The sequence below is a fragment of the Protopterus annectens genome, chromosome 8.part1 (assembly GCF_019279795.1).
Source record: "Protopterus annectens isolate FY-2018-M chromosome 8.part1, PAN1.0, whole genome shotgun sequence".
In the NCBI taxonomy this organism is placed as follows: domain Eukaryota; kingdom Metazoa; phylum Chordata; order Ceratodontiformes; family Protopteridae; genus Protopterus; species Protopterus annectens.
In genome coordinates this window covers 242,656,689-242,684,365 of record NC_056742.1, presented here as the reverse complement: position 1 = coordinate 242,684,365, position 27,677 = coordinate 242,656,689, and the positions used below count along the sequence as shown (strand labels likewise).

General features: G+C 43.9%; 1 protein-coding gene across 1 annotated transcript in view; it reads left to right on the top strand.

Annotated features, from left to right (window-relative positions):
* The window catches only part of PHAF1 (phagosome assembly factor 1), a 1,784,739-nt gene that overhangs the window by 1,124,864 nt on the left and 632,198 nt on the right, over window positions 1-27,677 (top strand). Inside the window, exon 10 of the mRNA XM_044081838.1 lies at window positions 8,421-8,504. Within this exon, the coding sequence (XP_043937773.1) occupies window positions 8,421-8,504 (84 nt within the window). The remainder of the gene's footprint in view (window positions 1-8,420; window positions 8,505-27,677) is intronic.

Below are 27,677 nucleotides of genomic sequence, written 5' to 3'. Positions count from 1 at the left end.
AAGTTACACTTGAACCCTGCTCAAACACTGGAGTTTATAGGAGCAATTTTGGACACAAATCAGATGGTTGCAAGACTTCTGCAATCCAGAGTGCTAACGATCAGATGCCAAACACACAAACTACTTCAGAACAAGGCTCTAGACTCAATGGCAACTGCTATAGTTTTAGTCCCGCTGGCAAGATTTCACATGCAAATACTACAATGGCTTCTGGCCTCGAAGTGGTCAATTATCCAGCGACAGATGGCTTATCAGATACTCATTACGGACAGCTGCAGAACAGTCCTATCACGGTGGATTCATTCAGATCAGGTAACGCAGGGCCCAACCCTTTGTTCCCCCACAACCTCAGGCCATGGTGACCACGGGTGCGTCCCAGATGGAGGGGCATTATCTGGGGAAGACTGTTCGCAAGTCATCTGGTCTCCTGACGAGACCAATTTACACATAAACGTCCGGGAGATGTGGGCAGTGCTCCTAGTGTTGCAGGCTTTTCAAGCTGCTTTTCCTCTGCGGACAGTGGAGATTCAATCAGACATGTCTGTAGTCTGGTGCATAAACAAGCAAGGAGGATCCAGGTCATACCCCCCTGTGTCGAGAAGCACTAAGAGTGTGGGAATGGGCGATCTCATCCAACCGTTTTCTTGCTGCAGCGCACATTCCGGGAAAGTCTAGTGTGATTAAGGACAAGTTGAGCAGATCCATTCTAATGCCTCATGATTTTCTGCAGATGGAGTCAACCCTGTTGTGTGACCTCTTTGCATCCCCTCTGAACAACAAATATAGCAGCTACTTTGCCCTAATCCTCCCGACTGAGGAGTCCCCGAGGGATGCTGTCATACATGATTGGCCTCCCGGTCTCCTTTGTGCCTTTCCCTGTACCCCCTTGATCCCCAAATTTCTCCAGAGAGCAAACAGGTTGAAGATAACAGTAATCCTCATTGCCCCATTTTGGCCTTGACAAATCTGTTTTCCCTTCCTTTGGCGTCATTTATGGGAAAAACACTGGATTCTGGAACCCGCTCCAGACCATCTGTCACACCCAACAGGAATGGTTCATCCCAATCTGTCCAACATCATGCTGACGGCTTGGTTCCTCCAATTCCATTTGTAGCCAGACAACCTATGCTCTCCTCCCCAGTTCGTCATATTTTGATATCACCCCATAAGCAATATACTCAAAAGTTTTATAGGAGCAAATGGAGGAGGTTTATAACCTGGGTTGTGCAACATGATGTAGATCCCTTCACAGCTCCTATTCATTCCATTCTAGAATTTTTGGCTCACCTCTTTGACAATGGGGCAGTGGCCTCTACTATCAGATTACAATTAGCAGCTGTCTCATTTTTTTTTTACATTGGGAAAGATAACTTGTCACTGATTTCCAACAAGCTTTGCAAGACCTTCTTGAAAGGGAATTTATTACTAAGGGCCCTGTACAAAGATCCCTCTCCTCCTTGGGACCTTAACTTGCTGCTACATTTTATAGTTCAACCCGCATTTGAACCTTCAGTGACATGTGATATGAAATTTTTGCCTTGGAAGGCCATTTTCCTAGGAGCCATTACTTCGGCTAGAAGAATATCAGAAATTCAGGCCTTATCCTCCCTGCCTCCATACCCGATTTTCCATAAAGACAGGGTTTCCTTGCGCACCAACTCTTCCTTTTTACCCAAAGTTGTTTCTGAGACTGATATCAATAAAACCATTAACTTGCCTGTTTTCTTTCCTAACTTCATTAATAAAGGTGAATATGTATTGCATCTGTTGGATGTCCATAGACAATTATGTTTTTATCTGCACATGACAAAAGAATTGAAGACAGATCAATTGTTCATTTCCTTCTCCGGCCTTAGGAAGGGCCTGCCAGTGTCCAAGGTTACTCTACCGAAATCTGATTGCATTATTTCATCTACACCAAACAAGGTATAGCTCTTCCCAGACCTGTCTGGGCTCGTTCAACCAGGGCCGTGGTTACTTCAGCAGTTTTTCAAAGTAATGCATCCATGGATAAAATTTGTGCAGTGGCCACTTGGACAAATCACCATACCTTTATCACTCATTACAAGTTGGATTTGTTCTCCAGGGGAAGAGCCTGTTTTTGTTTGATAGTTCTGAGGAATATTTTTCAGTGAACCCATCCAGGATGAAGGTAGCTGAGGACTCTGTCCCATATGTGAGGATGAAATGAAAAATTGAAAATATCAAAGATATGTACTTACCATAACGATCCATCTGTATTGTTGATGTTTAATTTCTTCTCATAACCCCTCCACCAAGCCCCCGACCTTTTATTTCTGGTAGAACAGTAAGTATAATTTATGGCTCTTTTTATCTTCTATACTCCAGAAATGGTCTCCTTGCAATCCTTTCGTATAAAAATTTCTTTCTATATTTTTCCTTCTGGGAATTATCATAACAAACAAGATATGAGGTAACAGAGAGGTCCATTGTGGGTAAGGGGAGGTGTCCATGAGCTTTTTGGTTGCCATGAGCTTAATAATGGCCTAGTCAGATCCAATGGTTTGGATGTGAACCCATATGTGAGGAGAAATGAAAAATCGACAATACAAATGAAACGTTATGGTAAGCACATAACTTCTTTTTTTATACGTCCTTTGCAGAGAGGCAGTATTGATCTGTGCCATAATTTGGGGCCTGTCTGTAACAGCCAGTCATATCACAGAGGAATTGAATGCACTGGGGGACTCTCCTACCTGCAGATATAGCCTTTTCTTTGAGCCTTTTGTAAAGAAGACCTTGCCTGGTCAAGATCTTGAGGACCTAGGGTACTCTGGAGACTGACCTGTTTACCACAAAGGAGACTGTGGCTACCCCTCCCCAGTTTGTTTAGTTCAGCAGTACAAGGGGTTATTGATAGTAAATGTGTTCTCCCTCTTATGACAGAAGATTCCTGTATGATTTTTTACCTTTCTTTCGTATTCCATGCCTAGAAACAAAAATTTAGAGAGCACCAACACCTCCTCTTATTATACCATTTTCACTGGTGTGACTGTGGTTTCAAGATTAGTTGTCTGTCAGTGTAGAAATTTGTTTCATTATGAGCCAAAGAGGTTCACCTTGGTTCAGATAGCAGTAGACACTCCACCTTTGGGCACAGTAGCTCCTCTAGTTGATTTGCTCCTACCCTGACTTCTAGACAAGGCTGTACAGATGCATAAAGTTAACAGAAAGCTCAAATAATTTTTCCTCAAGTAGATGGCAAATGTTGGAGGTGTAATGGGGAAGATAGCTGTAGTTGGGAGCACATGTTCTCAGAGTGTAATGAGTTGGCAGACTTTAAAATGTTCCTTATAGAGTACTCTGTCAGGAATACGGGGCAAGAAAATGAGTGTAACTAAGGAAAGGATTTTTTTAGCTGAGATACAGGATCTGAATTGCCTAGACATAGTACGGCCTTATTAAGTTTAATTCTGGTGGGCTGCCAAAGAAGTAATTACTAGAAAGTGGAAGTCAAAACCAACCATACATGAAGTATTGCATATTGTAAGGTAAAAGAACAGGAAGGGGGATCTTTAGAAATGGGTAAGAGTAAATTACATAGAATAAAATGGAAATTGTTGGAACAGTACATGCAGAAAATTGTTCCGGAGGAATGAGGTTTAAGAGATGGCAAGAAATGAACAATTTGTGTGATGGTGGTTTGATTATATTGTATAGAACAATATATGTGATGTATAATGTTTGTAAAAGTGAACTTAATACGGTTTGATTACTTTAATATAAATGTAAGTTTGCCTGTGGCGTGTGATATTTCAGTAAAGGTATTTACAAAAAAAAGCTAAGTCTTTCATCCAGCAAACTTTTCAGGTAGAAGAGATTCTCTATTTCAATAGAGGCATTCTCTACCATCTCATTTAGTTGCCAAGTGATTTTGGCTTACTTTAAGTATCTGTTGGACTTGGGTCTTATTTGTTCCATGGTCAGGATGCATGTTTCGGCCATTTTAACACATCATGACTTTGTGGGGGGCAGAGCCATAGCCTATGTTCCAACATAGTCTGTCAAAACAGCTCTTTGTATTGGTTTTGATTGTTAACCCTTCTTTGAAGACCCCTTCTCTTTGCAACTAGAACTTCATGATTGTTAAGCAAACTCATTCCTGTGTAAGCTAATTGATTAAGCTTTATCTATTCCTTGTTCAAGTCAGTTAGTTAGGTAGCTCTGACATTTTTCTTTGGAAGGCACAATTGCTGATGGCCATTAGCAATTAACTCTACCCTTAGGATCTCAGAGCTGCAAAACGTGTTTCCTTCTAAAAATTGTACCAGAGTTGTCTTACAGGCAGCAGTTCATTCACTTCTCCATTTCCTTCCACTTTCAGAATCAAGGAGAAAAGGCCATCTATAATTTTGACTTGCACCAGTTTAGGTTTTAAGTGAGATGGGCAAAACTTTTTAAGAAAACAAATCAGTTGTTTATTTTTTCTTCAATTCCTGAGAAGTAGGGTCTAGCAGCGGCTAAAGAACACCATCCAGGTTATTTTCTAACTACATTCTATTTTCCTGTAAGGCAGCTCAGTTCTCTTTCCCTTAGCTGTTGCCGTTAAAGGCCACTCCATCTGGGATATGTGTGCTTTTATTGTTTATTTCACAAATGCATCCTTCGCAGACATTTGTGTCCTGCATTCTCTGTATTAAATTCGTACCAATGCCTAGCAAGACCAGGATACAGAAATTGGGCCTCCTTCGGCTTATCAGTTCTCCAGGATTTTGTGTTCTGAACCTTTTACCTTTAGACTTGCTTTTGCATTCCATGAGTTTATTTTTTATGCTTGGGAAGCTTCTAAACTGCAACCCACTGCAGAAGGCATTTAGAGTCAAATATATGTAGTTGCCATTCCAGCTGAACTTGGAGAAGGTTTTTTGCAGGTGATGCTTTTAACCTTGCTGCCATTTGGGTTGCCTCTCTATTCAGCTTCAGTAGATAGATTTTCCTGCAAGGTGTTCAAGTGTATGTAATTTTATATTTATGTATTTCAAATGTGATTTCTTAGCGCATGGGAGTTGTACTAGTAGGGATCACAAGAATTGGGTGTCCCCCACCCGAAGCCCAGTACATGACATTGTGACGTGTTTGCACGTGTAAGTGACCATAAGTGTGAGAGATGGAGATTTTCTGAAGTTTGGTAAGCTGAAGATATCAGACAGGAAACATCCAACATTTACCCACTACATATAGCCTTTCCTGTGATCTACTGATGTTGAATACATAATGTTATTTTTCTGTTGTGATTTATAATAAGTTCAGCCTTCAGTTCTGAGATACATAGCTTCAGTATGCTTTGTTTGGATTTCACCAGTATTTGCCAGGATGAAGTGTTGTAAGTCATCTATAGAGATAGTTTTCTTTCCTTTACTATTGAAGATTTTTACATGATATCTGGAAATTTACTAAGCAATCTTACTTTATCTGTGCTTAAGTGGTCTGCGTTTGCTGAGCAGAGATTGAAATGTAGTGCGACAAATTGCTTTGATAATTTCAAACATAAATTTACAAATAATTATTGCTAATTGTTTTGTATTACTAATATTTTTTATGTATTAGGAAGTAATCCACTTGTCGCAGTATTTACCTCACACTTATTTAAACATTCATGGGCAGAATGTACTGTGCTTTCACACAGATCTGTTGTCTTGCCCAGACATTGATTTAACCCTCAAAGTCCAGATCTTGTCCATTTTTAGGGCATGATGATGGGATGCGACTAGTTTAACTTGCTGGCTTTTTTGTGTTTCTTGTATTGTAGGAGTCACAAAAAAAAATAAAAAACTGTTTACTGATTCTTTAGCTATAGATGTGCTGACTAACATGATTTTTTAGTAAAGACTGCAAACGTACAGGTAAAGATATTGCTTTTCTCAGTCTACTATGGGTCGTGCCAAGTTACATACAGGATACTTGCTTTACATTGAAGTTCATCCACTGCTATTCATCAATAATTATTTCTTTAGAATTTCTGAAATAGAAGCATTTTAAATATTGCCTTTGTCCACTGCTGCTGGATTGATGATTTTTTTCTCTGTAACCTGTTAATGCCAATGAGGTTAAATTTAATTGCTGAAGATGTCTATGGAAGGAGGAAACTGAGCAGTCTTTGAAACTGATGTAGTTATTACAGTGCAGATGCAAAACTTTTGAAACTAAGTAGTCTGACCATGCAAATGCTACAGTTGGCAAAACTCAACAGGACGAAATCAGTGGGTTAACAAGACTATGTATACGTCACTGCTTTCATCAGAAATTGGAATGCACTGGTATTTTGCACAGGTGGCAAGAATGAGCCCCCTCCCCCTCCGCATATCACCATCTAATTTATATTGTCAGCTCTGATGGCGCTACAGCATGGAAACAGAAGATATCCCATGGGATGTGGCAGACCCAGAGCTCATGAAATATTCAGGAAACTGCCATTTTTAGTGCTATGCTAAGTGTTTATTAAACTTTTGAAGATACTGTCCTGCTTGGATGTACACTGTGGAGCTGTTATCCTCTACAGTGGATGTCTGTAGTTAATATTTTGTTTTTGTGTTGTGATTGTGACTCATGTTCACATGGCTGGATTTTCATTTGGCTAGGTTTGCAGATCACAGTTTCAGAATGTTTGCATTATATTGGTAGAATAGTTCCCCTCTAAACCTGTTTGAGCAGAAAAGAAATCCCTTATTCAAATTCTGGGATTTCCTTATAAAACCTGTGCTAGTTTAGTAAGACATGGGAGATGTGTGGAGTTTTCTTGGAGTGAAAACAAAGTGTACCACTCTCAGCTTTCTTTTTCCTTGTATTCCATAAATTATGATAAGTATAGTAGTGTTTTTTTCATCTGTTCTTCGTGTTTCACTGTTGCAGTAGTGTTTCTTTCAGTTGTAGATAATGGTGTGTAATATGAAAACCATTTCACAGCTCTTGGGTTATGTCGGAAACCACATTATCAGTGCTTCATTGGTCAGTAGGGGTATCCTGACACAACACTAACATCAAAACAGAGAACCTTCATTGTGCTCATTAATTTTTGTTTGGTGGGTGGAAAGGAGCTTGTCTTCCTCTGTCTCCACACACACACACACACACACACACACACACACACACACACACACACACTTATTGCAACATTCAGCAAGGTTACATCAAACGTTTCTTGAGACTTTTCATCACCATGAACAGAGATGATTAATTTGGAATGCATGCTTATTTGTGCAAAGTGACTTATCAGATGAAATACTTCAGAGACAAGAGACTGTAAAAGCTGCTGCTAGAAGTAGAAGTCCTGTTGGATGGTTTACAACCCTTATACCAGCACACATGAACTCTTCTGACTGACTGTTGTAAACCCTTTAACCAAACAAGTGTCATATAGACAGATGCTTTTACATCTAGCAGTGGCCTGTCAGTTGTATGCTTAGGGAAAAGAACCTGTGCATATAAGCCATCTCCAAAGCATCCCATATTTGACTGGCAGTGCACAGATTGCCAAGGTCATTGTTTCTAAGGAGTTTGGAAACATAGTCCATGTCTTCAAGTATTCCATTCTCTTGTATGTGGACACAGACTTGACTTGTCTTCAAATAAAAAAATGAGAGTGTCTTGGAAAATCTTTAGAAGAAAACATCTCTAGGACACCCAAATTAGTTTGTTTTGGAAAAGTGCAAGGATAAACCTGTTGGAGCTAAAGGCAATAAGGAAAGTTGCCCGTCAAAAATACTTCTCCTGGGTTAGCCAAGGCAGGGAGTTTGATCAAAGCTAAACCGTTGTGTGGCTCTCTGGAGCCTTACTGCAAATGAGTACACTACAGAATTAATGGGGTTTTACGCATGTGTTATTCTTGCGTTGTGAAATTGGAAACGCTGTCTGAGTTAAGTTGTTAGTTTTTTAGGTTTGTCTTATAACTAAAATTTGAGCTTTGTTCAATAGGTGTAAAGGTGTAATTTTTTGTTGAATAGTGCATGAAGCTAAATAGGATGTAAATCATGAATTTGCTATATCCTACAGATGTAGGTTTGGTCAGCCTTTCCTTTTGCAAACTGTCTAAGTCAGTTACTCAGACCAATGTTTCTGGATCACTCCTATAAGCAAAATATTTATATTTAGCTTTTTTTATTTTCTAGTTAAGAAAGAACAACAATAAATAGAATTTATTTTGAGGTTTGGGCCCCATCTTTGAACAAGTGGAGGACAGGTGGTTGCCTCAATAGACTTTTTTTGTGTAATTCTCTAGGGCTGCTTCTTCTCATATCATCTAAGCCACTTCTAACCTTGTTAGTTGTAAACATTTAGATTTAGTTCAGCTGTAAATGAAAGTAGAATCTTTACTGGGTAAATCTGCAATTTAGAGAGCATGTTACAGTATCACAAAATGACTGTTTTGTGTTTTAATATATTTTTTCATTATTTCTCCGCAGATGAAAATTCACTCGCCATCACCCCATAAACAGGTTCCTGCAAAATGTAATGACTACTTTTTTAATTATTTCACACTTGGAGTGGTAAGTAAAATGTCAAACTGTCACAGTGAATTTACTAATTAGCATTTACAAGAATTATTTCACACTTGAAATGTTGAATAAAATGAATGTAGGAATCGTTAACTTGCAAAAAACACTGCACTGTTGCCACTGACATTAGAACAGCTCATAAACTATTTTAACCCTGTAGTCCTTATTCCCCATTGCATTGTTCTTTTACCAGGGCTATCAGCAGCTGTATTTTTTTTGGCTTAGTGCATTAACCCCATCGTCCCTGTGGCTGCTGTCCCAAAATGATTATTGTTGTGCCAGGCACAGTTGGTACATGCGTGCTTCTGCCTATATGCCACCCCAGCTGGATTGCAATTTATTTGGTAATCATTGTATGTGGCTGCTCCGTTGTTCTTGGTGCATTCTGATAGCCTGCTCCAGGAGTTACTACTGTTGTAGGTTGGGCAGCCACCTTGCCTTCAGGATAATCAAACAGTGTCAGCTGCTTAATGTCACCCTCCCCAGCTTGGCTATTCCAGTGTCTGGCACCCTCCCCAGCTGGCTATTCCAGTGTCTAGCTCTGACTAATAGCAGAGGTTATCTGTGCCCAAGTCAGAGCTTTGCACTTTTGTATCATGAGTCTGGTTGAGAATCGGTCATATTTTATTTAGTTGCTGTGAGATGTTTTTTTAAAACTTGTTTTTTTCAGTGTTACTGAAATTACTCCACTTTATTAATTGACTGAAACAAGAAAGTTGAGAAAGCAGGCACATGACCTTTGAAATTTAGTATGATTTTTACACGTTGAATAGTTTTAAACAATAGCGTGTACAGAATGCTTTATACAGTGTCAGTGCAATGCAAAGATTTAAACTATTTACCTTCATACCATACAACTGTCCAGAATTTCACCTCATATTTTTGGGTTGCTCCTCATAGAATTTGTAGTTTTCAGGTTTATCACGGAGGATTGAAGTCACTAAATAATGACATATATTTGAGTTTCAGACTTCATATCCTTAATGAAATGCCTGCTGACATAAATCCTGTTATTCAGTTGGCAACTTTCTACATTTGTAATGTAGAGCACTATTTAAATATGTCCTTGTTTATGGGCCTTTGCCCTCCAATTATTTCAGGCTTTGTCCAGATTTCTTGAGCTAAGAGGCTGACAGGTATGTTTACCTTATATGTCACCCTGATAATAGAAGTCATTAGACATGTAATTAAAAGTTTGAGGTAGTACAAATATGTTAGATTAGAGGGTTTGCAAAATTTTATATAACTGCATGGTGCTGGTGGCCCTTCCTTGAAGATACTCATAAAATTTTTAACCTCAATTCTGTGTATTAGGAGATCTTCCACTGTCATTCAGAAGTGTGCCTCCGTAACTGGGGCTTAGAACTGAGACTATGTGGTTAGTAGACATCAGGTTATTTGTGAGCATACCTCTCAACCTCTTAGTGCAAGAAATCTGGACAAAGACTGACAAAATGGGGATACAAAGGCCCAAAAGTAGGGACAGATTTTAAATATTGCTCTTATAAACATAGAAAGCTGCTAGAGTAACAGGGTTTATATTAACATACAATGCTATGTTATCCTATCTCACCTCAATTCCTTGCTGGTTAGGTTTGGAACTGATAATCGGTTCCGATTCGGCCTATACAAAAGCTCGTGGACTTCCACTGGCTCGTGGCTACACCCTATCCCATCATGCTCAGGGAAGTTTACCCAGATCTCATTTGCTACTAAACAAGATCGGGTGCTTCCATGCAGGCTCTGGCTAAGTGGAAACTTTTCTTCTTTACTAGTTACTAAAAATTGTTCCCATTTTGTTGTGGTTTAACTGTTTAGGTTGTTAGAAAGTAGTATTTAGCTGTTTAGGGTGTTCATTCTACTGTTGCTTGTGCTTTTCTGGTGGCCATCGTACTACCTCTGGGCCTGTTTGATTCTTTCCCTATCCTGGTTTCTAGGCTCGTTTAAGTTAGAGAGCTTTGAACTAAATCCTTTCTGCTTTTGTTGGGTAGCTCATTTAAATTAGAGGGTTCCCTTCTGCCCGTTTAATTTAGAGGACCTTTTTCCCTGTCTTCTTTCTTCCCTGTTGTAGGAGCAGTTCATTTTTAGTTAGAGAATGACTCCTTTCTTGCCCTGTATTGTAGTAAGCTATAGTATTGTGTAGTAGTTCTACCCTTTTTTCTGTAAAAAAAAAAAAAAAAGTTGTGTTGTTTTCCTAGTTGACTGTAGTTAGATTTTGTTGTGTATGTGTGTTAACAGGACATTGAAAGATCCTAGAGAGTCAAAACCTTTCGGTTTTAAAAAATGCGACAAGTGCAATCAGAAGATGTCGTTAACTGATGGACATACCAGTTGTGTTTATTGTTCAGGTGCTGTTCACCTACAGGAATCATGTTCTTTCTGTTATGTCTTCAGCTCCAGGGTATTACTGGAAAGAAAGCATAAGCTGATTGTGAGAGGTCTTTTAAAAGTTCAGTTTTTGGAGGCTTTAGAAGGGACTCGGAGCACCTCCAAAACGGGTCAGAAATCCCTGTCTTCTAGATCAGAGATGTTGGGTAAGAGAACATCTTCATCTGCTTCATACTCGAAGCCAAGAAAAAATCTTGCCAAGGAATCTTCTTCAGACCTGAAGACTTTCAGGTCCGAGAAATCCCCCTCTTCTGCTCCTATTGTGATTTCGGGGCCAACAGAATTTCAATTTTGGAGCCAGTCCCCTGTCTTGGAACCGGTCTTCCCAATTCTGAGATCTCCTTTGCTGCAGCCAGTGAGGTCTCTGACCCTTTCCTTTCAATCCTCCAGAAGCCTCAGACGACAACATGGAGTTGTGTGGTGAGGAGACGTTTACGGACACTAGTGCTGGCCAAGATACTGTCGACTCTGACCCAGAGGGACTCAGAGCCAACTAAGACTACTTCCTCTTCATCGATTCCTCCTCCAGCCCATTCTAGGATTTTGGAGATGGAGTGCCTGGACCCGATTGTAGTGGAATCGGTGCCGAGACCTGCTCTGGGATCTTCGGGCCCGACCGCTCCATCTTCCTCAGTTCCATCGGAATTTGAGGAGTCTAGGAGCCAATGTTCTCCTGTCAGGTCCGGCGAGGTGAGTCTGATCAGATAGTTGTCCGATCTGAACCTCCCTCTCGGGCCTTTGTCACAGGTGATCTCAGCTTCTACATCGGCCTTGGAGCCCACTGCTTTGGTTCAGGGAGGTCCTCTGGTTCCTCAGAGCCAAGGGCTCCCTCGTATTAGGGCCAGGGGGCTTTTGAGCTGATGAGAGTGCTGTCACCTTAGACTGCTCCACTCTCAGGTCCAAGTACTCTTCCCTTTAAAACACCAGTGTCTGTCTCAGTGCCATTGCATCCACCCAGGCGTGGAGACCCAAAGCCTCAGAATGCCCCATTCGGTGAAGCTATCTCTTCCAAAACATCTTCGGAGTTTCCCTCTGAGGAGGTCCCTTAGAAAACGTTATGCAAGAGGAAGCTTTTAGACTCCCTGGAGAGTCCATCACTTCAGACATGGACCTCAGTGAGTCAGAAGGGTCCCCACAGTCATCCTCTGAGGATGTCTCTTTTGCAGACATCCTAGAGATCCTTAAACAGAGAGGTGGCTGGAAGCCCACCAACCCTTCTGAGGATGAGTCTGTGTACCTGGAGGCTTTCAGGTCTCGCCCTTCCACCTCTTGGGTGACTCCGCCTTCGACCAGCTCATGAATGTAGTCAGTTGGAAGGCATGGGGCTCACCGGTTTCAGTGGAACCTGTTCCTAGGAGGCCAAATAAGTTCATCACTCCACCTTCGGCTAAGGAGTTCCTTAGTAAAGGTGTCCTGGTAGATGCTATGGTGGTGGTGACAGCCACCAAGGAGTTGTCAGAGATATCCTTATTTATCCATCCACCGAACATGAAGTCTCATACGATGGACAGATATGGAAGGCATATGTTTTTTCAGCATCTATTGCTCTTAGGTCGCTGAACTACCTGACCCATTTCACTAGGATTTAGAGGGATCACCTGAAACAGCTAGGCGATACCCTCCAAGGTTCTGTAGCTGTGGGGGTTTTGGATAAGGTTTCCTCCCAGCTTTCCACCTTAAACTCTGTGGTGAACTCTTCCATGAGGCTCATTTCTTATGCAGGGGATGGAATGAGTAGGGCAGCGGGTACAGGAATTTCCTTAAGGAGGCATTCCTGGATGCACTTATGTGATTTTGCAGAACCCTTTAAGTCTTCCTTTATTAACGCCACTTTTGACAGCTTGTCCTTCTTCGGGCCAAAAGTTAGAGAGACTAACCATGTGCAAGCAAGAAGGAAAGAGACTGTGTTGTTGGAGTCCAGTTCTCCCTACCTACCAGACTTTATCCCATAGGTCAGTAGGGGGGAAAAATGTGGTTTTGTAAGTCCTAGAGAGCCTTTCTGGACACACGTGGTGATTCTTCCACCATGGGCAGAGGGGGAAGTAACGATGGAAGATGCTGACCATGCAGCAGAGGGGGTCTGCCGAACTTGGGTGACAGGACTCCTTCCTTGGTAAGCCCTTTTAGTGCTCCTTAGAGGAGGCTTGCCTGTCCATCTCTGGAGGCAGTTGGGGGTCGCTTATCATTGTACCCAAACACCTAGCAAGAAGTAAAAGACAAATGGGTACAAATGATCATATCCAGAGACTATTACATGCCCTTTTCCTCTTCCTTCTTAAAGGCAAAATCAGTCACGGATGTCACCCAGTCAAAGGGATCATGCAACTTTAGAAGTTCAAAAGTTGCTAGAAAAAAAAAGTCATCCAAACTGTCCTCGCAGACCAAATTGGATCCGGAACTTACTCAAGGTTCTTTTTAGTTCCAAAAATGACAGGGGACTGGAGGCCCATTCTGGATCTCAGCAGACTAAACAAGTCCATCAAGAAATCAAAGTTCTGGATGATAACACTGCAGTCGATAACTCCTCTTTCTGGGGAAAGATGATTGGATGTGCTCGATAAATCTTCAGGATGCATACTACCACATAAAAATGGACAGGCAATCCAGGAGACATTTGTGCTTTCAGCTGGGAGCCGGTCACTACCAGTTTCGAGCTTTGCCCTTTGGCCTCACTACAACCCCCAGAGTGTTCATGAAATGCATTGCAGTGTTTATGGCTCACTTGAGGCGTCTAGGATTCTGGGTATGTCCGTACTTAGATGACTGACTGCTAACCACCACCACCAAGCATCTACTAACTAGAGCGAGAGACACCACTATTCATCTTTGCTGAAACCTAGGAATCACGATAAATTTCAAAAACTCTGCCTTGTTGCCATCACAGCATATCATCTTTATAGGAGCAGACTTGGGTACAAGACAAATGTTGGCCAAACTTCCTCCTGAGAAGATTCATATCTTATGTCATCAAATCAAGAACCTCTTGACCAAGAAAAAAGTGCAAGCGAGGATTGTTTTGAAAGTTTTGGGTACCATGGTGGCAGCAATAACCTTGATACCATTAGCTCGTCTGCACATGAGAATTCTTCAGTGGCTACTGTCTACCCAGTGGTCTATGCAGAAGCTGCCCATGTCTCACAAATTTATCATCACAGAATCCTGCAAAAAAGAATGTGAAATTGTTCAATCTCGCCGTTTGTTCTTGCACACGGGTTCGGAGCCGATCCTCGGCTCCGAGTCAGCCGTATCACCAGCTCCGCATCTTCGAGAAAGCTCGAGGCACAGTAATATCCCATGATCCTCAGGTGCTAACCCTCAGATGTAGTTTGCCGCTAGCAGCAGATCGCATTTGAGAGGCTCGGGCCAGTATATTTTTTCTATATTTTTTTCATTTAGTCAGCTTATAGCTAGTTCTTAGTGTTTAAAATAGGTTGCTTATAAGTAATTTAGTGTAGGAGTGTTATTTGAGAGTGTATTTTACTCAGAATGGATAGTTTAATTTTTACTAGTTAAGGCCTGTGTTTTTTTCTGTCAGGATTGACAGTATTTTCATAGTCCTTTGTAAATTTTTGCCGTAATTGTTTTTTCTTCTTATGTATATATATTATAGTGTGCTGTGTTTTGAATATTTCTATAATATAGTAGGTTAGAGTTAAATTGTTGGTTTATTATTATTATTATTATTATTATTATTATTATTATAGACATTTAAATTTTACACACATATTTATATAGTGTGTTTTTTCTAAGTGTGCTGTGTTTTTGGACATATACTATATATATTCAAAATGTCAGAGAAAGCCAAATCAGGCTTTAAGAGATGTCAGTGCGGACAGAAGATGTCCATTACTGATAACCACTCATCCTGCGTCTACTGTCTTGTCCCTCTCCACTTGCAGGAAGACTGTTCCATTTGTCATTCCTTTAGTGGGAGGGTCATGCTGGAAAGACGCAGGAAGTTGGTTGACAGAGGGTTGCTTAAACCCGAATTTCAAGAGGCCCTGGACAAGGCTGAACAAGTGTCAAAGTCTTCGAAGGGGTCGAAGTCTTCAAGAGTGTCGGAGCCCAAGTCATCGGCTCCGAGCACCTCTTTCCAGATTCGGACGCGGGCTCCTATGACCTCGGTGCCAGGCGTCGAGCGCTTGTCTCTAATCGAGACTCGGGTCTTGGAGCCTTCTATCCTTCGCTCGGTGATGGCTTTGGCCCCTTCGACCCGTTCTTCGAGGCCGCTTTCCAACTCCGATGTGGATCGAGTGGTACAGAAGCTAATGGAGAACTCGGCTCTGTCCAAATTAATCGAGGTTTCGTCCCAGCTGGTTTCGAAACTCGAGACTATTCCTGTCCCTTCGCCACTTCCTCCTCCGAGACCCGTCGAGTCATCGGAGCTAGGAATCGAAGAACCGATGATCGTAGAGCCTTCGGTGCCAAAGCCTCCAATACCGCTATCGGCCCCGTTGACCTCGACTCCTTCAGAGCCAGCCGGAGAGTCTCGGAGCCGAAGGTCTTTCCTGGGTTCCGGGGGGGGACAGTCGAACCGAGATGTCGGTTCCGACTCTTCCCCTCGGTGCCTCGGCTCAGATCAGTTTGGATCCATCCTCGGTGTCGGAGCCCGTGGTTCCGATTCCGGAGAAACAACCACCATCTTCAGATCGGGTCGGATCGGGGCACCGGTGCCTTCGACATCATGAGGAAGGTCTTGTCGGATCAGACACATACATCATCAGTCTCTTCTTCTCCTTCCCCGAAAGGCCCGAGTTCTGCTTCTCTGCCTTCGGTCCCTACCAAGCGTCGAGACCCAATGCCTCAGACAGCCCCACAGGGCGACCCCGGTTCCTCGGATGCATCCCCAGAAGCCCCCGCTGAGGATGTTCCGAGGAAACGATTGTGCAAGAGGAGGCACATTGATTTCCCCCCAGGAATCTCTCACATCTGATACCGATTTGGATGAAGCAGAAGGGTCCCCACAGTCCCCCTCTGAAGATGTCTCGTTTGCGGACATTTTGGAAATCCTGAAACAGAGGGGAGACTGGCATACCCTTACCCCTTCTGTGGATGAATCTGTCTTGCTGAAGGCATTTGGGGCTCAACCTTCTGCCTCCTGGGTGACCCCGCCATTTGACGAACTCATGGATCTAGTAGCCCGGAAGGCTTGGGAAACGCCCAATACAGTGGAACCAGTCCCCTGCAAGCCAAACAAATACATGACAGCCCCCCAAGACAAATCTTACCTTACAAAAGGAGTTCCCGTGGATACTGTGGTGGTGGTGGCCACTAAGAAGGAGATGTCTGAATCATCTTCCTCTGTCCATCCCCCTAATAAGGATTCCAGGACGATGGACAGGTATGGGAAGCGCGTATTTAGTTCTACGACTTTTTCCATCCAATCGCTCAACTACCTTACACATTTCACGTGTTTACAGAGATCTCTCATTAAGGAACTGGGAGATACTCTCCAGGGAAACACAGATGCTGCTGTCGCCGAGAAAGTGACAGTGCAATTAGCACCCTAAATTCTATAGTGAACTCGTCCATGAGGCTGTTTTTGTACGCAGCCGAAGGGTCGAGTAGAGTGGCAGCTTCAGCGATCGCCCTAAGGAGGCAATCCTGGTTGCACTTATGCTCCTTTGCGGAAGCCTTCAAGTCTTCCTTTGCCAATGCCCCCTTTGATGGTGCCTCCTTGTTTGGGCCCAAAGTAAAGGAGACTCTCACGAGGTGTGAGCAAGAAGGGAAGACCCTGTCTGCCGTAGGGGTCCGTTTTTCCGCCCCATCTAGACCCTACCCCAAAGGGCAACGAGGCGGAAAAATGTGGTTCCGAAAGACTCAGGGATCTTTTCAGCCCACCCAAAGTGAGGCCCCCTCCAGAGGCAGAGGAGGGGGAAGAAATGGAAGATGCCGCCCAGCCGGCAGAGGGGGTCTGCAAAATCAGGGCGACAGAGATACCTTCTCTGGGAAGCCCTTCCAGCACTCCTGAGTGCAGGCCCGTCTGTCCTACTCTGGAGGCGGTCGGTGGTCGCTTGGTGCTATACACAGAGGCCTGGCTAAATCTTACATCAGATTCCTGGGTAAAAAGCGTAGTTACCAGAGGCTACAACATTCCATTCATCAGAATGCAACCCAACCCCAAAAATCTCCCAGACGTTCCACCCAGTCTGCGAGACCAGGCAACCGTGGAGATAAGAAGGTTGCTCGAAAACAGAGTCATCCAACCAGTCCCGGCAGACCAAATAGGATCCGGAACTTACTCAAGGTTCTTTTTAGTTCCAAAGAAAACAGGGGACTGGAGGCCAAATTTGGACCTCAGCAAACTAAATGCCTTCGTGAAAAAGGAAAAGTTCCGGATGGTCACACTACAGTCAATCCTTCCTTTTCTGCAGGAGGGAGACTGGATGTGCTCTATAGATCTCAAAGACGCGTACTACCATATCAAGATGGCCAGGGCGTCCAGAGATCATCTGCGCTTCCGGCTGGGAGCCAGTCATTTTCAGTTTCGCGCTCTGCCCTTTGGTCTCACCTCAGCCCCCAGGGTGTTCACCAAATGCATGGCAGTAGTAGCGTCTCACCTGAGACGAAGGGGATTCCGGGTGTTTCCTTATCTAGATGACTGGCTCCTATCCGCCACCACCGAGTATCATCTTCTGCAAGCCAGGGATTACACCATTAACCTCTGCTCCTCTCTAGGCATAAAGGTGAATTTTGGAAAGTCTGTCTTATCGCCGTCACAGCATATCTTATTTATAGGAGCACAGCTAGACACTTCCCTGGCTCGAGTTACTCTCCCCCCACCAAGAGTGTCAGACCTCAGACATCAAATTTCGGTCCTTCTCCAAAGCAAGAGAGTTCCTGCGTGACAAATATTGAGTACTAGGCTTGATGGCAGGATGCATAAGAGGATTCTTCAGTGGATGCTATTCGCTCAGTGGTCTTACCGACAGCTTCCACTATCTCACGAGATATTGATCACGAACTCTTGCAAAAAGGATCTCTTGTGGCAGATACACAGTCAAGATCTAACACTAGGACGACCATTTGTGTTACCCAGTCTGGTAGCAACTCTAACCACGGACGCTTCCCTGATAGGGTGGGGGGGGGATTTTTTCTGGGACAAACAGTCCAACATCAATGGTCCAACTTGGAGTACAACCTGCACATCAATGTCCTAGAGCTGAGGGCGGTGTTTCTAGCATTGCAACACTTTCACAAGTCCTTACCTCAGGGAACAGTGACAGTTCAGACAGACAACATGTCAGTAGTCTGGTACATAAACAAGCAAGGGGTTACCAGGTCTTACCCGTTATGCAGAGAGGCCCTCAGAATTTGGCAATGGGCAAAATCCACCGGATGCTTTCTGATAGCAACGCACATCCCGGGGACATCCAACGTAATTGCGGACAGGCTAAGCAGAGCCATCCTGTTCCCTCACGAGTGGTCCCTCAAATCTCAAGTGGCGGAAATGATTTTCCGCAGATGGGGCCAGCCTTGCTGCCACCTGTTTGCATCCCCATTGAATGCCAAATGCAGAAGCTACTTTGCCCTGTTACCCCCTCCGGGGGGTGTCTCCAGGGATGCACTAGTACACGATTGGCCCCCGGGTCTCCTTTACGCCTTTCCTCCTGTTCCACTAATTCCCCGATTCTTGCAGAAAGCCAAACGTCTGGAGAGGACCATAATACTGATAGCCCCATTCTGGCCTCGACAAATCTGGTTTCCCTTCCTTCAATCCCATCAAGTGGAGGAACCGTGGATTCTGGACCCGGAGCCAGACCTGTTGACACATTCGTCGGGGGTTCCTCACACCTTCCTCACGTCCCTCAAACTGACAGCTTGGCTGCTCCGCTTCCCATCTTAGTCAGGTCAGAGTTACTATCCCCTGCAGTACAACACATTATTGTATCTTCTCACAAACCATCTACAAGGAAATTGTACAACAGCAAATGGAACCGTTTTGCATGTTGGGCCTCCAAACAAGGTATAGATCCATTCGGGGCTCCAGTACACAAGATACTAGATTTCCTTACCACACTTTTTCAAGAAGGTGCATCAACTTTCACAATAAGGGTACAACTGGCGGCTATATCCAATTTTCATGTTGGTCGGGGAGATAGTTCTCTTATGTCCCAAAGGCTTTGCAAAGCTTTTATGAAAGGTACCTTTCACCTCCGTCCCCCCTTTCGTAATCCAGTAGCCCCTTGGAATCTTACTCTCATGCTGTCACAACTCATGTTGCCCCCATTCGAACCAGCCGCCACAACCCCGTTAAAATTTCTTTCGTGGAAAACTCTCTTTCTGGTTGCCATCACTTCCGCCAGGAGAGTTCCCGTACATGATTTTTCACCCAGACAGAGTAACCCTGCGCACCAATCCATCCTTCCTTCTGAAGGTTTGTTCCATTCAAAACATCAATCAATCTATTGAACTACCTACCTTCTTCAAAAACCACTCCAATAAGTTAGAATATACGCTGCACAAATTGGACGTCCACAGGCAGCTGAGATTTTATTTACACAGGACAAAAGAATACAGAAAGTCAGACCAGCTATTTGTCTCATATGCTGACCAAAGGAAAGGACAAGCGGTAACGAAGGTTACCTTATCCAAATGTCTCTCGGATTGCATAAATTTTGTATATGCTGAATAGAAACAACTCCCTTTCAAACCCAGAGCTCATTCTACAAGGGCAATTGCTACCTCTTTAGCCCATACCGCTCGTTTGCCTTTAGATACCATTTGTGCAGTGGCAACTTGGGCAAAACCACATACTTTTATCGCCCACTATAAACTAGACAAAAACTCCAGGGACAGGGCGACATTTGGTTCCACTGTACTCAGGAATGTTCTCCCTTGAGCCACCCAGGAAAAAGGAGCTAGGGACGCTACCAGTGTGTAAGAACAAACGGCGAGATTGAACAATTTCACATTAAGAAGTTATGTTCTTACCATAACGTTCCATGTGAATTGTTCATCTCGCCTTTCTTCTTACATTCCCCCCCTCCATCCCCCGTCCTGCAGACTGGGAGAACGGGTTCAACTGAATTCTTGTTCAGTCTTCTCTAGACATTGTTAGCATTCAGCTTATTACTTTACATCAGGAATGGCATCTTTTCTCCTCTAGTTGATGGCAGGGTACCAGACAGTGTGTAGTGTTTGTTCTAAGTGTTTAGGACACAGTTTCTAGAGGGATTCTTCTGGTATAGCAAACAAGATCTGAGGGTTAGCACCTGAGGATCATGGGATATTACTGTGTCTTGAGCTTTCTCGAAGATACGGAGCTGGTGATGCGGCTGACTCGGAGCCGAGGATCGTCTCCGGACCCGTGTGTAAGAACAAAGGCGAGATGAACAATTCACATGGAACGTTATGGTAAGAACATAACTTCTTATTTGCGCTGGTGGCTTCACTCCACTCAGGTGACCTTAGGCCGACCGTTCATCTTTCCACAACCAGTAGCCACAGTAACCACAGATGCTTCCCATATGGGGGGGGGGGGCATTATCTGGGAAAGACTGTCCAGGGTGTTTGGCAGGATCACAAGAACCACTTGCATATCAACGTCCTACAAATGAGAGAGGTGCTGTTGGCATTACAGACATTCCAGGACTCCCTTCTACTAGGAACAATTGCAGTACAGACAGACAACATGTCAGTGGTGTGGTACATAAACAAGGAGGAACCAAATCTTATTCGAGTGGCCCAAAGAGTATGGCAGTGGGCAGTCTCTTCCCAACAATGTTCATCGTGCATACAGCTGCAGTCATAACAGATGGGTTCTCCTGCCATCAGGCGGGTCCTCGGTCAGCCGAATTCCAAAGTCTAGGTCCGGCGTCGGTTGTCGTCGCTTTCTTTCCTGACGTCAGTGCGACAGGGGTATAGAAGACACAGCCGACGCCATTTTCTTCAGTCTTTTTTGCCGCACGGTGCCCGAAGCAGAAGCAGTTCGCAAGTGCCGGTCGGCCAGCTCCTGAAATTATGAAAATTTGGAAACCGAAGTCTTCTTTAAAGCTAAGTACCCCGTTGGGGAAACTTTTCTTGCCTCAGACCGATGTCAGACAAAGTTAACAATTGTATTTCTTGTGGGAAGCAAATACCGCATAAGGATTTCCATTCCCTCTGTATAACTTGTTTAGGCCCAGACCACGACGCCTCGGGCTGTCGCTTTTGTGCTACTTTCAATAAACGCACTATTAAGCGTTGGGCGGAGTTCGCCCAGCACTTTTTTGGTAAAGCTTTTGATTATAAAATGTCGTCGGAGACTCTGACTACCGTTTTGTCCAAAAAACGCAAGGGCAAAGACCGACACGCGAGGTCCGCGGTCTCCTCCGACACCACGCCAAAACTGACTACACGTGGTCCGGTTCTCAGCGAGGCGCCTACGCAGCCCCTGACTACCGACGACACTTCTCTGGTGGTGTCTTCTGTAACCGAGACCGCAGGTGCCTCGGCCCATACCCTGACTACAGCTACCGAAGCCACTGTGAGTGTTGAGCCTCTTAATGTGGACAGGTCCACTTCCACCCATGGTGTCTTCAGACCCTCATCTTCCTTTTCCATAAAGGCCTTTACTAAGTCCAAATCAGCCATGCATCCCAAGAGGCCTGTTGCACAGGGCCCATCTCCAGGTCCCATGCAGATGCTCAAAATGGCTGAGGATTTAATTACTGTTATCAGGGGTTCCCAACCCCCTCCGGACAAGAGACCCAGAGTGGAGGAAGATTCTCCCTCTTCTGGCCAGGGCTCCATTATTTCAGAACATTCTGATGAAGAGGAGCACTCGTACTCCCCTTTTGAAGATTCTGATGCAGAGCAGTCCATTCCTTCTGTATCTCCCCCAGAGGATTTTTCTTTCGGGGAAACCTTGCATACCTTGAGGGAACACTTCCATTGGGAAGGCCAAGATTTTTCAGACTCCAAGAAAAGACTTAGGGAATTTCTTTTGCTACCTCAGCACAGACCTCTGGCGATTCCTCCTGTCTTGGACATACTTGATGATGTTTACTCGGAGGCTTGCCTTAATCCAGATTCCCTGCCTCCTGCCCCAGTCAAGCCTGATAGGTACTACAGAGTTCCTAACTCACACCAATTTCTTTACAAAAGCCATAATGCTGACCCTGAAACCATTTCTCAAGGCCCCAAGGGAATGAAGGCCTCTACTGCTAAGAATCCATTACCTTCCGAAGAGAGTCTAGATCCTTAGAAAGGTGGGGAAAAAGGTATATACCTCGCCACCCTAGCCATGAGGGCCTTAAATTGTCAGTTCCATATGCTTAAATATCAGCAGTCTCTGTTATCACAATTAAGGAATAAAATGTCACAACCTGAACAACCAGATTTGAAGGAGTTGCAGGATATGATGCATAGTGCAGAACAAGTGGGTAAACACACCTTACAATGTGGCTATGATGCTCTAGAGGCCTCAAGTAGAGCTGCTGTTACAGGATCAGTCATTCGTAGACATGCCTGGCTTAGGGAACAAACCTTGCCTGATCATGTTAAAGCTAAACTACTAGATGCTCCTTTACAAAAGGATGTATTATTTGGTACTAATGCTGAGGAGATACTACGGAAAATGGAAGAAACAGCTAAATCTATGCAAACTGTCAAAGCTTTTCTACAGGTACAACCACCACATTTTAGCAGAAATTGGCCTTCAAAAAACTGGTCCTTTCCAGCCACGGACAAGCCCCAAAGAGGTAGATACAGGTGCACAAGGGGCAGAGGACAATCTCAAGGATCATATAGAGGCAGACAATGGCAAACTCCAGCACCAAGAGGTGGCGAAGACAGTGCACAACAATACAGGAAACAAACCCAATGACTTTCCCCTTTGCATGCCAAGCAAGTCTCAGCTGGCAGCACCCTTGGGAGGAAAGCTGACATTATTTTCAAAAAATTGGCATATTATCACAACAGACAAATGGATCCTGGACATTATAAACAGAGGCTACAGATTTAATTTTCACACTCTTCCAAAAATGAGAGGCATGCCGAACCTGCAACACAATCAAAGGGCAGAGGCTCAAATACAAATTTCAAAGCTCATGGACATGAAAGCTATTCAAGAGGTACCTACTCACGAACAAGGTCAAGGTTTTTATTCCAGACTATTCCTGGTACCAAGGAAGGGAACTGATTGGAGACCCATTTTGGACTTATCCACCCTAAACACATATTTACTCGTACCAAAATTCAAGATGCTCACCTTACAGCAGCTTCTTCCCATGCTGGGCAAGGAGTCTTGGCTGGTAACATTGGACCTCAAGGAGGCATACCTGCATGTCCCAATCAGACAAAGCTGCAGAAGATACCTCAGATTTCTTGCAGGTTCAATCCACTATCAATTCTCTGCATTGCCCTTTGGCTTATCTACTGCGCCCAGAGTATTCACGAAATGCCTGGCATCAGTAATTGCCTACTGCAGACTTCAAGGGATACAAATTTACCCTTATTTGGATGACTGCCTGATCCAAGCGGACAGCAAACACATACTTCTGGAACATCTGGCTTATGTAACATGGTTATTGAATTCTCTGGGATACACAGTCAACAAAGAGAAATCCAGGCTAACACCATCTCAGAAAATAATTTTCCTGGGTGCCAACTTGGACACAAACACCCAGATGGCCTATCTTACGCCAGAAAAACAGGTGCAACTAACTCAGTACTTCAAAATACTAGCAAATTGTACCAGGCTAACTGCAAGGAAAATCCTGCAGGCTCTGGGCTTCATGGCATCTTGCATTCTTCTAATCCCATGTGCAAAGTTGCATATGAGGAAACTTCAATGGTACCTAAAAAACCTATGGTCTCAACATAGCCACAGTTTGGAAACAATAATCCCACTAATCCCATGTTTGCAAAAGGAATTTCTATGGTGGGCCCAAGCATGCCAAACAAACACAGGTCTACCATTCTGCAAGCCTCAAGCAAATCAAGTCATCACAACAGACGCCTCAGACTACGCCTGGGGGGCACACATGACAGACAGGTGCATTCAGGGCAAATGGTCCCAAAAGGAAAAGCACCTTCACATCAATCAAAAGGAAATGCTAGCAGTGATAAATGCAATTACAGCTTTCAAGGACCTCCTGCATCCAGGGCAATTATTGATAAGAACAGACAACACCACAGTAATGTGGTACATAAACAAACAAGGAGGAACACATTCATACCCCCTGTGCAGGCTGGCCATGTCACTTTGGAACTTGGCTCTGGAATGGCAAATCGAATTTCAAGCACAGTACCTGCCAGGTTTGGAAAACGCTGGCAGACAATCTAAGCAGAAATATGACAGACCCGCACGAATGGAAGTTGCATCCTCAAGTGTTTACAAAGATAATCCAAGCGTGGGGAAGGCCAGACATAGATCTCTTTGCCTCCCACAGGGATCATCAATTGACAAAATTCTGCTCAAGAACATTCCATCCAAAGGCCTGGAGAGTGGACGCCCTTTCTTTCAGTTGGGCAGCACGGACAGTTTACGCCTTTCCACCTTTGCCTCTTCTGCCCAAGGTGCTCTTGAAAGCAAGAGCAGACAGACCGAAGATGATACTGATTGCTCCAGACTGGCCAAGACAACACTGGTACCCACTCCTGAGGAGCCTAACACATTCTCCTCCCTGGACCCTACCTCTAATGCCTCTTCTACTGACTCAGCACAGCTACAAAACTCTTCACAGTCAGCTGAAAACACTCAATCTGGCTGCATGGAAAATTCCTTAACACCATAACAGACCCTACTCTCCAAGAAGGTGCAGGATGTCATTTTGGAGGCCAGAAGGCCATCTACTAGAAAGGCTTACTCCGCAAAATGGAAACAGTTTTGCGCTTGGAATGAGAAAAAAGGCCAGGATCCTAGAAAACTGAATTTGCCTGAGATATTACAGTATCTAGCTGAGCTGTTGAACAGTGGACTTTCATTTTCCTCCATCAAAATCCATGCCTCAGCCATTTCTGCAGAATACAACACTGATCCACCCTTATTCTCTCACCCACTCTTAAGACAGTTCCTCAGAGGGGCTAAGAATATAAGACCTCCAAGGAAACAACCAATACCAGCCTGGGATCTTAATTACATTCTAGAAAAATTAACATTGCCTCCCTTTGAACCAGCTGCCTCAACAGATTTGCAATATTTGTCCTGGAAAACAGCTTTCCTTCTGGCCATTACCTCAGCTCGTAGGGTTTCGGAACTACAAGCCCTCATGGCTGTGCAGCCCTTTCTCATCTTCCATCAGGACAGGGTTTCCCTACGAACCAACCCGTCATTTATGCCTAAGGTAGTATCCAGGGTAGCTTTAAATCTGGCCATTCACTTACCTACCTTTTACCCCAATCCTCAAAACAAAGGGGAAAGGCTGCTACAGTCCTTAGACATCCATAGACAGCTACATTACTATTTGGACAGAACAAAGCCTTTCAGGAAATCAGAACAACTTTTTGTGTCCTATGCTGTAGGAGCTCAAGGGAAGCCAATTTCCAAACAGACCATTTCAAAATGGATAGGCCACTGCATACGGTTTTGTTACTCCTTTCATGGTAAATCTGTACCTGCAGGCATCAGGTCCCACTCCACAAGGGCCACAGCTACCTCTGCAGCCTTCCTCAGAGGAGTCCCTACCAAAGATATTTTGGAGGCAGCCACTTGGAGTTCTGTGCATACCTTCACTAAACACTACCACCTACCTTTATACTCCAAAACTAGAGCAGGCTTTGCCACTGCTATGTTGCAGGGCATTCTGGCTCCTCCCAGTTCCACCTAGTGCCTACCACCCTGTGCGTAGCTTTGGGATTTTACCCATCTGTTATGACTGCAGCTGTATGCACGATGAACATAGTACAGTTTTGTACCTACCATAAATGTAGATGTTCGAGTGCTAATACAGCTGCAGTCCAGGTTTCCCCTCCTTCCTCCCCTCTGGGTACAGACCTAGTGGCTAACTCCTCATCTTACAACTTGATTGGGTTATCCTTCTATGGTGTATTTGCTTGCAACTACTGTTTTTTGATTATATTACAATGCATGATTATATATTTTATATATATATATATATATATATATATATATATATATATATATATATATAGCCTTCCTTCTGGGGGCACCTGACATCTGGGGCAAGAAAGACTGAAGAAAATGGCGTCAGCTGTGTCTTATATACCCCTGTCGCACTGACGTCAGGAAAGAAAGCGACGACAACCGACGCCGGACCTAGACTTTGGAATTCGGCCGACCGAGGACCCGCCTGACGGCAGGAGAACCCATCTGTTATGACTGCAACTGTATTAGCACTCGAACATCTACATTTATGGTAGGTACAAAACTGTACTTTTTCTGACAGCAACACACATCCCGAGGAAATCCAACGTGATAGAGGACAAACTCAGCAAAGCTATTCTGATGCCTCATGAGTGGTTCCTAAAGCCAGAGATAGTGGACATGATCTTCCAAAAGTGGGGCCAGCCTTGCTGCGATCTCTTTGCCATGTCCATGAATACCAAGGGCTATTTTGCTTTGATCCCCCCCCCTCCGAGGGAGTCACCAAGGGACTCATTCATACACGATTGGACCCTAAGTCTCCTCTATGCTTTCCCTCCATTTCCCTTGATCCCCAAAGTCCTTCAGAAAGCCAGCATGTTGGGAAGCAGTTTGATACTCATCGCTCCATAGTGGCCTAGTCAGATTTGGTTTCTCTTTCTATGGCCCCATCTCCAGGAGGAGCTGTGGATTCTGGACCTAGTTCCAGACCTCCTGACTCATCCTTCAGGGATACTCCATCCATCAATTCAAACCCTCAAGGTGACATCTTGGCAGCTTCAGTTCCACACACAGCCAGACTTCCTTATATTTCCCCTGCAGTGAAACATATTTTGATTTCGTCTCATAAGGCTTCAACCAGAAAATTATATTCTAGTAAATGGAAAAGATTTTCCTGTTGGGCTTTTAACAACTACATTGATCCTTTTACTGCACCTATAACAGCTGTATTAGACTTTCTGGCTAACCTTTTTAATGAAGGTGCAGCAGCGGCTATTATTCGAGTTCATTTAGCTGCTATATAAAACTATCATATCAGAGAAATGGGACTAAAAATCATGTCCTACAGGCTTTGCAAAGCTTTCTTGAAAGGTACATTCCTACTGAGGCCCCCGGTAAAAGAACCACCAGCGCCATGGGACCTAAACTTTGTTTTGTCCACTTTGATCCTTCCTTCCTTTGAACCGGCATCATCCTGTGACCTAAAGTTTTTAACATGGAAGATTTTTTTGGTAGCCATCACATCTGCTAGACGGGTTTCAGAACTTCAAGCATTGTCAATGCACCCCCCATAAATGACTTTTCACAAAGATAGAGTTTCCCTGCAAACCAACCCTTCATTCCTTCCAAAAGTATGTTCAGAAGCTAATTTACATCATTCCAGTGACTTACTAGTCTTTTTCCCAAGCTATGGCAATGGGGCAGAGTACAAATTACACTAGTTAGATGTACATAGACAGTTACATTTCTATCTGCATAGAACAAAGGTTTTCAGGAAATCAGACCAGCTATTTGTATCTTTTTCAGATAAAAAGAAAGGAGCCCCCATATCAAGAGTCACACTTTCCAAATGGCTTACAGACTGTATAACTTTCACATACAAATCTCAGAACAGAAATCTTCCAGGAAAGATGAAAGGTCAATTCTACAAGAGCTATAGCAACCTCATCTGCCTTTCAGGTGAGGCTACCTATGGATTGCATTTGTGCAGCAGCAACATGGGTAAATCCTCATACCTTTATCACTCA